The sequence below is a fragment of the Cherax quadricarinatus genome, chromosome 20 (genome assembly GCF_038502225.1).
Source record: "Cherax quadricarinatus isolate ZL_2023a chromosome 20, ASM3850222v1, whole genome shotgun sequence".
NCBI lineage: Eukaryota > Metazoa > Arthropoda > Malacostraca > Decapoda > Parastacidae > Cherax > Cherax quadricarinatus.
In genome coordinates, this window is record NC_091311.1 from 25,428,253 (window position 1) to 25,441,539 (window position 13,287).

General features: G+C 43.7%; 1 protein-coding gene across 1 annotated transcript in view; it reads left to right on the plus strand.

Moving 5' to 3' along the window:
* The first annotated feature begins 213 nt into the window (after nt 1-213).
* The window catches only part of LOC128703758 (uncharacterized), a 79,566-nt gene continuing 66,492 nt past the window's right edge, over nt 214-13,287 (plus strand). Inside the window, exon 1 of the mRNA XM_053798532.2 lies at nt 214-1,292. Coding sequence (XP_053654507.2) covers nt 748-1,292 — 545 coding nt within the window. The 5' untranslated portion in view covers nt 214-747. The remainder of the gene's footprint in view (nt 1,293-13,287) is intronic.

Here is a 13,287-nt window from a genome sequence, read left to right on the forward strand (position 1 = left end):
CACACCCCTCTCACTCACCCCTCCCACACATCCCTCTCACACACCCCTCTCACCCCTCTCACACACCTCTTTCACACACCCCTCTCACTCACCCCTCCCACACATCCCTCTCACACACCCCTCTCACACACCCCTCTCACATATCCCTCTCACATACCCCTCTCACTCACATAATTAGCACTCATGATAACTGATTACTTTCTTTTTCAGGTACTGAGGATCATTTCTCTGGATCACAGCCTGACCCTGTTAGTGTCTTGGGCGACACACAGACACACTTGCTGTCTTCCTGCTGTCTTCGACACTCTGAGAAACTTGTTGTCTTCCCCAGACAACGGGAGTCACCAATGAAGAAAAATGGGATAAGAAAAAAACACGATAACAGAAAACACAGTTTATGTAAGAATGTAAATGAATATTTGCCCTTGTTCTGGGAGACCGGAGTCACAGTATCCGAGAATCTCTCGAAGCTCATATTATACCAGTTCATGAAATCCTGAGAGAATAAACACGTGTGGTACTTAATTGAGTTTAAAAGCAAATTCAATTCAACGCATATAAAAAATCGTGCGAGTTTTTTGGAAATTAGACACGAAACTTCAAGTTATAAAAGTGTTAATAGTTGTTGTCAGTTCTTTCATGTATAAAGGATATATGCACCCGCACGGAAAGAAATTTTGCAAGTCGTTTTAATCAATTTTTATAATCTAAAGAGGTGTATGTGAGAGACCAGGAGCTAATAGCATCATGACAGTCTCGGGAGAGGAGATGAGAGGTCTAACCTCCACCGCAAGAGACACACTAGAACCACTGGTCACTTCAATCAGTGTTTTGGGGCGAGAGAGAAACATGTCAGCTTTCTTGTCTAGCACAGAGGTATCTTTGGGGATTCAAGGATCTCCTGAGTCAGCTGTCTCGACGGATGCTCCACAAGGAAAGACGACCCATGTTAACGACAACACCGACTTCTTCACCTACCTCAGCGAGCAGGCATCAGCTGTGACGAACCAAGTCACTTTCAACCTGGAAACTGGACAGAGCTCTGCTGCCAACACTTATCACCTCCTCAACCACACTAACACCACCTTCTTCTCCTTGGATCAACTCGACTATGACTATCTGGATAACTTGAACGACTCACTGGGTTCCAATTACAGCGACTACGAACTGTCCCTGGACGACCTGCTGTACCGTCACTCCTTCAACACTGGGGCGCTGCTCTGTATCAGCTACGTTATCGTCTTCATCCTTGGACTGGTGGGCAACTGCTTCGTAATCGCTGTCGTCTTCAGGTGAGTACTATCCTCCTCTCTCTCTCTCTCTCTCTCTCTCTCTCTCTCTCTCTCTCTCTCTCTCTCTCTCTCTCTCTCTCTCTCTCTCTCTTCACTCTCACAGTTATCTCACTTTTCTTTCACAGTTATCTCACTTATGTTTCATAGTTATCTAACTTATCACTCTTATCTCTCACACTTGTCTCTTATTTTTCACAGTTACTTCTCTCACTTATCTCTCACAGCTATTTCCCTTATCTCTCAGACTTCTCTCTCTCTCTCTCTTTCTTATCTCTCACAGATCTCTGTCTTGTCTCTCAGTTATCTTCATTATCTCTCACAGTTACCGTCATTATTTATCACAGTTATCATCATTATCTCTCACAGTTATCTTCATTATTTCTTACAGTTATCTTCATTATTTCTTACAGTTATCTTCATTATTTCTTACAGTTATCTTCATTATCTCTCACAGTTATCTTCATTATCTCTCACAGTTATCTTCATTATTTCTTAGTTATTTTCGTTATTTCTCACAGTTAACTTCATTATTTCTCACAGTTGAAAAACAGACAAATGTACAACATTTGGGTATCTTTATTGTAGACGTTATGCCATCCAGTGGCTTTATCAATACAAATTAAAGGATATAAATGAAAGACAGAAGAACTATATACAAAAGATGAGGTAATCAGTCCCTCAGCTAGCTTAGTTCATATTTCGCGCCATGCTGGTGCTGCCACCTATAGGCGTTGCCACTTCAGCCTGCCTGCCCTTGCTCACTCTCACTCACACAGCGGCCTAGCAGGAAGACACAAGGCCTACACCTAGCTCTCTCTCGTGGAATGGCCCGGCCCGGGCCATGGGCACAACACACAAGCCTGTGTACCCACCACGACTTAATAAACAAAGAAGCCTCCGAAAAAGACGTATCATTTACTCCCCGCTACCAGAACACTAAACAAACTCGTTATAACCCACAACACCACCAACACCCACAACACCACCACCAACCACAACACCATCACCACCCACAACACCCACAACACCACCACCACCCAAAACACCACCCCTCACATCACCACCACCACCAACACCATCACCACCCCAACACCACCACCCACAACACCACCGCCCACAACACCACCAACACTCACACCACCACCAACACCCACAACACCACCACCACCGCCCACAACACCGCCAACACCCACAACACCACCAACACCCACAACACCACCACCACCCACAACACCAACACCCACAACACCACCAACACCCACAACACCACCAACACCCACAACACCACCACCACCCACAACACCATCACCACCCACAACACCACCAACACCCATAACACCACTACCACCCAAACCACCACCACTCATATCACCACCACCGCCAACACCATCACCACTCACAACACCACCACCCACAACACCACCACCACCCACAACACCATCACCACCCACAACACCACCACCACCCACAACACCATCACCATCCACAACACCATCACCACCCACAGCACCACAACCACCCACAGCACTGCGACCACCCACATTGCCACCACCCTCAATACCACCCCCATCCACAACACTATCACCACCCACAGTACCACCACCCACAACACCACCACCACCACCTACAGCACCACCACCCACCACCACCACCCACAACACCACCACCACTACTACAACCCAGGTACTCAAGGCCTGTCAGCCTGGGTGTAAAGGGAGCAAAATAAACAGAAAAAAACCTTGAATTATATTATCCTTCACCAAGTATAAACAGAAGTATGTATACTATATACACTAATACCTATTGTACAACAATAGGTATTAGCGCATGCCATGATAATTAAGGCAGAGCAGCAGCCAAGAGACAAAAACAGACCACCATGCTTCAACCAGCTGTAGAATGAAGATGACAAGGGTGAAAATGTGAGTGGTAGCCACGTCACCTTCACAATTGCCAGATCCACATTATGATTGGTTGAACCTAGATACTGATCTGACGATGGGGCCCCGATCGTCAGACTCTTAGTGATCTGGTTCGCTGGTTGGTGTTAACATCCTTCGAATAAAGGTTACATACTCTTTGCAAGAAACACCCCCCCTCCCTCAAGAGGGCTCAGAACTAGGTTTCCACCTTAATGGGTAAAAAGTACCGCCATGGCACAGTGCAATGGAACCGACTTTCCTCTCAACCATCCAATTCATTAGATAGAGCTCAGCATTTATCACGACATAAAGCCAAATTCTAAACTTAGAGCGAGACAGCAGACAGTAGGGCTAACTTAGGTCCAAGGTACCTGCGGACATTAGCAGAATATCTCCTCACTAAAAAAAAAAAAAAAAAAAACACATAATTAAATATTCCTTATATACAAAAGGGGGGGGGGAAAAAGCTCATATTTTTTTTTTTACCCAAAGTCCCTAACACATCCTAATCTAATTGATGCGAGGCAATGCATCAGCCAGCATATTTTCTTTGCCAGCAATGTGATGCAATTTAATGTTGTACGGTTGCAGCCTGATGCACCACCCCATGAGTCTTGTGTTTTGATTCTTCATATGTTGTAGGTAGACCAGAGGATTATGGTCACTATAGAGTGTGATCACCTGAGAGGTCTGGCCCACATATACTTCAAAGTGCTCCAAACTAGTATCAGAGCGAGGGCTTCTTTTTTAATTGTGGAGTAGGCCCTCTGGTGCGGCTGGTACTTTGCGGAGAAGTAAGCCACAGGCTGTCACCCATCGTCCTCAGATTGCAGAAGTACTTCCCCCACCCCAGACTCACAGACATCAACCTGTAATGTAAAGGGTTAGGAGAAATCAGGAGACAGGAGAATGGATGCAGTACAAAGGAGTAACTTAATTTTAGCGAATGAGTCTTGACACTCTGAGGCCCACTTAAAGGGGACTTTATGACTGGTAAGTGAGGTTAGAAGGGCTACAATATCTGAATTTTTTTTACAGAATCTTCTATAAAATCCTACCATACCTAGGAAACGTTGAAGAAATTTCCTATCCTGAGGTACTGGATAGTTTTTAATGGCAAGAATTTTTTGCAAATTTAGGGGCCACTTTGCCACTACCTACTTCATGGCCTAAAAAATTAACAATAGCCTGGCCAAAGGAAGACTTAGATAAGTTTACAGTTAAGTGGAAAATCTGGAAAGTCTCAAAGAGAGCCTTATGTTGGTCCCAAGTATCTGACACTATAACTATGTCATCTAGATAAGCTGCCGTGCCTTCAAGTCCTTTAATAGCCTGATGGATCAGTTTCTGGAATGATGCGGGAGAGTTTTTCATTCTGAATGGGGTAACTGTATATTTATAATGACGTGGAATTACGAAGGCAGAGATTTCCTTCGCCTTGTCTGTCAAAGGTACCTGATAGTAACCTTTAAGGAGGTCTAACTTGGACACAAAAGTAGCCTTACCCACAAAGTCGATTACATCATCCAGACGTGGCAGAGGGTAAGCATCTGCAATTGTGACCTCATTCACCTTACGGTAGTCTGTACACATTCGAAAACCTCCATCAGCTTTCTTAACAAGCATGCATGGTGAAGCCCACGGACTAGATGACTCCTCCACTAACCCATGCTCTAACAGAATTGCTTTAGTATTGATACTGCACATGGGGATTGCTTCTGGGTATCTAGTTACTCTATCCATAATAGTAAAAAGTACTGATTCCCAGATTTGGACTTAGTGAACCTACACAATCTATGATTAACTCTGCGAAAGGTTCTCCATCAACAGGTATAGGATGGAGAGGTGCAGGTTTAATGGGGTGTCCAGGTTTTCCTACTTGCTGACATTCTGTACAGCAACGGATATGATTCTTTACATCCTGCCTTAACTTTGGCCAAAAGAATTCTTCTAATATTCTATACAGGATTTTAGTAATTCCTAAGTAGTCTCCCAATGAAGAGTTATGAGCTATATTTAATATCTGAGGTCTAAACTTTTTTGGAACTACTAACCTTCCCTCTATTTCCTTACCAGTCTTAGTGCAGATTAAGAAGTCGTTTTTAATTTTATGTTTGACTGGGTGATCTGAGAAGGATTTACCCATTGCTGCCTGAAAAGCGAAATTTAATGAAGGGTCTTTTCGCTGTTCCTCCCTCTCTTTCCATCTCTTGGGCATGGAAACAAAGACATCTGGCAATCCAGCAACCCTAGAATAGGAAGGCTGATCTGGGTCTGTTCACTAAATTTACGAGGCTCTGGCCAGTTTTCCTCGTAAAACAAATTGGCTATTCCGAGATCAGTGTTGTCCAAGGATAGGTCAGCATTCTCATCAGATATCCCTTGGGATTTTGCCTGAGTTATGGCCAACATCGGAGAAGAATTACTCATTATTGTTTGTGGACACGTAACAGCAGTAGTAATGTTATTACCCAGTAATAACACAGCATCTTTCATAGAAAATCCATCAGAAACACTTACAGTCAAATATCCAGTGTAATATATACTCTGCAAATAAATTTTATGAAAGGGGACAGAAAACACTGCTCCTCCAAAGGCTTCTACAAGAACAGACGATTGTAATGAGGTGTGTTCAGAAAGGGGGAGTACTCCCTCTCATAAATGAGCAATATGCTCCAGTAACCCTAAAGGTTCTGACTTCAGTTTTTTATTTTTTTAATTTTCCTGAAGGGATATTTGACACTATAGTATGGGGCCATCACCTTCTCTACTTCTTTCAGGGACATGGCATTATAAATTTTCCATAATGGTTGGGGTTTATTTGGGCAGTTAGGTCTGATGTGGCCTGATTTATTACAGTGAAAGTAAACGACACCATTTTTTGACCTTAGTTCCTTGCTGACATTGTGGTTGGCGTCACTCTGGGTACTGATGTCGGGATACACCATGTTGAGTGGTTTGTCGCTCACCAGGGTGACCATGGGTTGAGTAGCGTGGCTCAACAGGTAGCTTATTTGGCTGACGTCATCGTTCTCCTTCATCTTGGCACTTCATCCTCCAATCAGGAACTCTTCGTTGACGGTCTCTGCTCATGCGAGGCTGTTGAAAAGAGAGATGGGACCGCTCAGACAAGGAGGAGTTGGTTTCAAACGTATCAGCCAACCTCGCTGCCTCCAATGCAGTGGCTAATACATGATACTGCAGAAAGACTCGAACCTCTTGTCCATCAGACTTCAGCAGGTTATCCACCAATATTAACTGTATTAGCTCCCCAAAGTTAGCGACACCACTTGCCTTGTACCACTTGGTAAAGGCTTTGGTCTGCTGCCTTAGAAAGTCAACATAAGACTGACCCAGTTGTCGTCTGCCTAGCTTGAATTCCTTTCTGCACTTGTCAGGAATACATTGATAAGCACCAAGAACCGTGGTTTTCACCATATAATAATTTACAAAATCAGTGTCATTTAACGCTGATGTAAACTCCTGTGCCTTACCAAACAACGCTGTGTGCACCAATGACGCCCAGTGCTGCTCAGGCCACCCTAAGGCTCGAGCCTGTTTTTCGAATGCTTCAAAAAATTGTTCAGGCTCGGCTTCAGTGAAACGAGGAACGAGCTGTACTGCTTTTTGCAAACTAAAGTTATTTACAACTTATGTAAACTGCCTCCTCTCTTTTTCTCTATCACAATTTTCCTTAGCATATGCTCGCTGTTCCCTGGTCTGCTCAAGATTTATTTTGGCTAACTAAAGTGCCAGTGCAGCTGACTCCCCCCCCCCCAGACAACCCCGATGCTTCAAACTGCTGGTGTTGCTCAGGGGTTGCTTCTTCCCCATTGGTTTGTAGGTATCTCAACGGGGATCTACACTAAGCTCCTGTAGAGGGAGAAACAGGAGTCTGGTGCACCATCACCTGTGCTCGAAGTTTGACACTTATAAGATTACGAACCTGCGCAGCAGTGAGAGTGCTTCTATACTTATTGCCAATGGAGTGAGCAATTTGCCAACAATGCTGTGGAGAAAACTTGGGCAGGTTTATTAGAGTGAATTCAGACACTAGCCGTTTGACTCGTCTAGGTGGCATTAACCCCAATGTAAGACGCTATTCGCAATACACACTCAAACTTACGCACTGTACAACTGCAGAATACTCACACGATAACAAGGCTGACACACAACATAGCGAACGCAAAGTTGACACGCAAAACAGCAAGCTATTTACGATCACATAATAGCAAGGCTGACAATAACGAAGCGAATACAAAGTTGACACACAAAATTCGTGAAGCGTTTGCAAAGCTGACGCAATGGAAGATAGCAAGCTATCTACGATATTACTTCCTGCTCCAACTTCAACTCTAGGCTCAGCTTCTGCTCTAAGTCCAGCTCCAGCTCTCGGATAGGCTACCAATATTACAACCCAGGTACTCAAGGCCTGTTATCCAGGGTGTAAAGGGAGCAAAATAAACACAGAAGAAAACTTTAAATTATATTATCCTTCACCAAGTATAAACAGAAGTATGTATACTATATACACTAATACCTATTGTACAGCAATAGGTATTAGTGCACGCCATGATAATTAAGGCAGAGCAGCAACCAAGAGACAAAAGCAGACCACCATGCTTCAACCAGCTGTAGAATGAAAATGACAAGGGTGAAAATGTGAGTGGTAGCCACGTCATCTTCACAATTGCCAGATCCACAGTATGATTAGCTGAACCTAGGTACTGATCTGACGATGGGGCCCCGATCGTCAGACCCTTAGTGACCTGGTTCGCTGGTTGGTGAAGCAGCCTAAGTGAGTGTGTTAACATGCTCCGAATAAAGGTTACATACTCTTTGCATCCAACAACCACTCACAATACCATCACCACCCACACCACCACCATCAACACCCACAACACCACCACCACCACCACCACCACCACCACCCACACCACCACCACCACCCACAACACCACAACCACCCACAACACCACGACTACCCACAACACCACCATCGCCCACAGCACCATCACCCCAACCCACAATACAACCACCCCCAACAAAACCACAATACCACCATCACAGACACAATCACCACTCACAATGACACCACTACCCACAATGCCATCACCACCACCACCCACAACACCAACACTACCACCCACACCACCACCACCACCCACACCACCACCACCCACACCACCACCACCACCCACAGCATCAAAAAACCCCAGAAACAATGCCACCAGCACTACAATACCACCACCATCTGCACAATCATAACCCACAATGACACCACTGCCCACAACGCCATCACCGCCACCAACCTCAACACGATCACCACCCACAACACCACCACCACCCACAACACCACCACCACCCACAACACCCCACCACCCACAACACCACCACCACCCACAACACCACCACCAACCACAACACCATCACCACCCACAACACCACCACCACCCACAACACCACCACCTACAACACCATCACCAGCCACAACACTGCCACCACCTACATTACCACCACCCACAACACCACCACCATTCATAACACCATCAATATCCACACCACCACCACCCACAACACCACTACTACCCACAACACCACCGCTACCCACCACCGCCACCCACAACACCACCACCACTCACAACACCACCACCACCCACACCACCACCATCCAACACACCACCACCACTCACAAAACCATCACCACCCACAACACCGCCACCAACCACATTACCACAACCCACAACACCACCACCACCACCATCCACAGCACCACCACTACTCACAACACCACCAACACCCACAACGAAACCACCCACAACACCACCACCACCACCCACAACACCCTCACCACCCACAACACCGCCACCACCCACATTACTACCACCCACAACACCACCACCACCCACAACACTACTACCTTCCACAACACCACCACCACCCACAGCACCACCACCACCCACCACCGCCACTCGCAACACCAGCACTACCATCCACAACATCACCACCAACTACAACACCATCACCACCCACAACACCGCCACCACCCACAACACCATCACCACCCACAACACCGCCACCACCCACAACACCACCACCATCAACGCCACCACCACCCACAGCAAAACCACCCACAACACCACCACCAACCACAACACCATAACCATCCACAACACCACCACTCATAATGTACACAATCCCTGTTGTGTTATCTCAGCAGAGGAAACAATATTGTGTCTGAGTGAGTTTTCTCTACACACTGCAGTGGAACACCACAGGTTCCACATTTATGCAGACGCTCCTCGCTGAAAAACTAATATTTTTCAATGCCTTCTTGGCTCCACCATTCGTTTACTAATACACTTTCTGTGGGTCGTGGTGAGAATTTTAGATATGGTCTGCCAAAACTAGATTTGTACCTTTTATTCATGTACATTGAGTGTAGCTGTGGTTACCGAACGGCGGAGCGAGATTCTTCCAGTCTCTGTGACGTTCACAGTACGGCCATTCGATCACTGTCAAACTGAAGGAAGCACTATTCAATTAATTTTTTGGTGATTTTAATCTTTTTTTCTCTATTGCCGGCGGTATGCGATATATATCTACTTGGCATGAATTCCTCTTACGGGTTTAGAGATACGCGTCAATTTGAATACTTGACAATGGTAATGTTGGCACTGGTAGTGTTGACACTGGTAGTGTTGACACTGGCAGTGGTATAGTGCTGACAGTGACATTGTTAGTGCTGATACTGACACTAGTAGTGTTCTGACACTAGTAGTGGTCTGACACTGGTAGTGTTGACACACGTAGTGTTCACACTGATAGTATTGACACTGATAGTGCTGACACATTGGTAGTGTTGACAGTGATAGTGTTCACACTGGTAGTTTTGGCACTGTTAGTGTTGACACTGACACTAGTAGTGTTGACACAGTGTTGACACCGACACTAGTAGTGTTGACACTGACACTAGTGGTGTTGACACTGACACTAGTATTGTTGACACGGTGTTGACACCGACACTAGTAGTGTTGACACTGTTAGTGTTGACACTGACACTAGTAGTGTTGACACTGACACTAGTAGTGTTGACACTGTTAGTATTCACATTGGTAGTGTTGATACTAGTAGTGTTGACAATGGTAGTGTTCACCCACTGGTAGATTTGACATTGGTAATGTTGACACTGGAATTGTTGATACTGGTATTGTTGATACTGGTATTGTTGATATTGGTGGTGTTGACGTTGGTAGTTTTGACACCAGTAGTGTTGACACTGGTAGTGTTGACACTGGTAGTTTTGACACCAGTAGTGTTGACACTGGTAGTGTTGACACTGGTAGTGTTGACAATGGTAGTCATATCATTGAGTCTTTCTGAATAATAGCAAACATAACCCAGAAAATAAAAATAAAAAATCAGAACGTAGAAAATTTAACCGTAAAGGTCGTATTGGCGACAATACTGAAGGCTACAAAACAAGTCTGTGCTGAACTGTAATCAGATGAATTGATAAATCTCTGCCCAGAGAGAAACGGTGGCTAGATAAAAATTCATTCTGCCAATCTGTTTCGTTTCCGCAGATGAAATTTAGTCTTAATACTGGTGAGCTGTGATATTTTCCGTTGAGGTGCATCCTTGATGACCATAACAGCGGTAATAACAGTGTCCTCACTCACTGAGGGATTCGCCTCGTCCTATAAATTGTGTACACCCGCCCCGACCTCAGATGGAGGATCTTGTTCCTCGTAAGAGATGGAGGATTTATTTTCTCGCGAGAAGTGGAGGATTTAATCTGATGTGAGAGAAGGAGGATTTAATAGCCTGAGAGATAACGTGGATTTATTTCCTTAAGAGAGATAAGAGTTTAACCTCTTTGCAAAAGATGTGAGATGTAACCTCTTGTGTCAGATGACAGATCTTATTCCCTGAAACAGAAGAGGAATTCAATTCCTTGTGAAAGATGTCGAGTTCATTCTCACATATAAAATTAATTGCAACCTCTTGTGAGAGTTGGAGTATTTAATTTCTTGAGGAAGCTAAGTTGATTTAACTCCTCTGAAAAAACGAAGGATTTAATCCCTTAAAAAAAAAAACATGGATAGTTTACTTTCTTTTGAGTGGTGGGGGATGAAGTCTCTTTAAGTGATGGTTTATTTAATCCCCTCGAGTAGTGGAGGATTTAATCCCCTTGAGTAGTGGAGGATTTAATCCCCTTGAGTGGTGGAGTATTTAATCCCCTCGAGTGGTGGAGGAATTAATCCCTTTAAGTAGTGAAGTATTTAATCCCCTCGAGTGGTGGAGGAATTAATCCCCTTGAGTAGTGGAGAAATAACTACAAACTGCAGTCAGCGGATGAATGCAAGTTGCAACCAGGAAGACGAGAGATAAAGACAAAGTTTGACTCACACTTCAGGAAAAACTAGTAGTGCCCTAATAAGTAAAAAAAACACAAAGCAAAAGTTGGAGATGTGAATAAAGCACAGGGAATTTTGTGGAGAAAGTTGAGGAAAGATTGACGGGTTGTGGGGAATGTGAGGCCGGGGGACAGAATCTCATAGGGAAGAGAATATTCGTATATAAATAGTATTTATCAAGTTAGCAGATTAAAATATCACTTGGTAGCAAATTTTAAAGGAAGTTTTGCATATCTTTTTTTTCTGGCTGAGTATTTAGGATATTTCTGGAGAGCGACTTTTGTAATAACATCAATAGTTACTAGAATTTTCACTCTACGGTTTTTTCTTCGTAGCATTAATAGATACATAACAAATTAGCAAACTCTGTTATAATTACAGGATGTGTACACACTGAGAGGTGTAAGTCTCATCATATAACAGTATGTGCTGAGAGTCGACTTTAATCCCTTCTTTAGGGAATAAAGAATTTTTGTCTTGTGGTGCAAAGATTACCGTGCAGCCTGAGTGTCCCTCGTGCAGTCGATAGGCTATAAACCCCTTTAACCTGCCAACCGTGTTTGTATTGCATGAAAGGTTGGCCGCAACACAAAATATGTGTTATGCGTATAAATTTAGTATATTAAATAACGAAATCAATCTGAAAATAATTATAATGCATAACTGAATCATCTTAAAAAGAAGACTTTCACGTTTCATAACATCAGTGGTACACAATAACAAGTTGAAGAACATAACACATAGCAGCATGTGTCAATGTGAGGGTTTGTTGCTTCCTAAATCAAGGAAGTGCAAAGAACATACATCTCCTAAGTGCAAAGAGCATACACCCTCCAGGTATTCTACCTCCAGGTATACCCAAGTGCAACGAGCATACACAACCCACTATCACGTAACTATCCATGTAATGCGTCAGTACAACAGACTTGAGGTGTCTTAATTTACCTCCATCACCCAGAAGTATTAATATATAGACATCACACGCAATGTAAAATATTGTGTCAAAGTTAACTCTGTGCTTGATCCGTTCAGGATCAATGTAATGACCACAACTATAACAAACAACGAGTCCGTAGACGGTCTATAAGCCCTACTCTAACAATATATTAAGTTGGCTGATTGGGCTTATAGCCTGTCGACACACAGGTGTCAGTAATAATACTGTAATCTCAGTATGGACAACATATCCCTCCACACATACGTGCACTGATGCTTTCCCTCAGTGCACAAACACCAAGAAAGGTTAGATGAGATTCGTCAGGAAACAGGACAAGTGTTTCTTGACGCTGGTCTTAGTCATATGATGACCCGCCACTGGAGCGTTTGGTCATCGGAGAGAGGCCTTCCACTGGCTTGCTGTCTGCCTCTTTAAAAATAAATATGAGTTTTAAATATACTCATCATGCATAAATAAAACAGTGTAGATGCCAAAATAAAATGTAAATTAGAGAATTAAACAATATCTAATATTGAATTATGTTGCTAAAATTATAATTAAAACTATAATTACTTTTCAAATTATAACTGCAGTTATACTGAAAATTACAAAATTATAATTAAGAAATGAATAAAATACCAAAAGCGCATTATTAAAATTCAAGGAGACAAGTAATAAAAATAAAAAAATAATACTGGACAAACCAGCACCAAGAG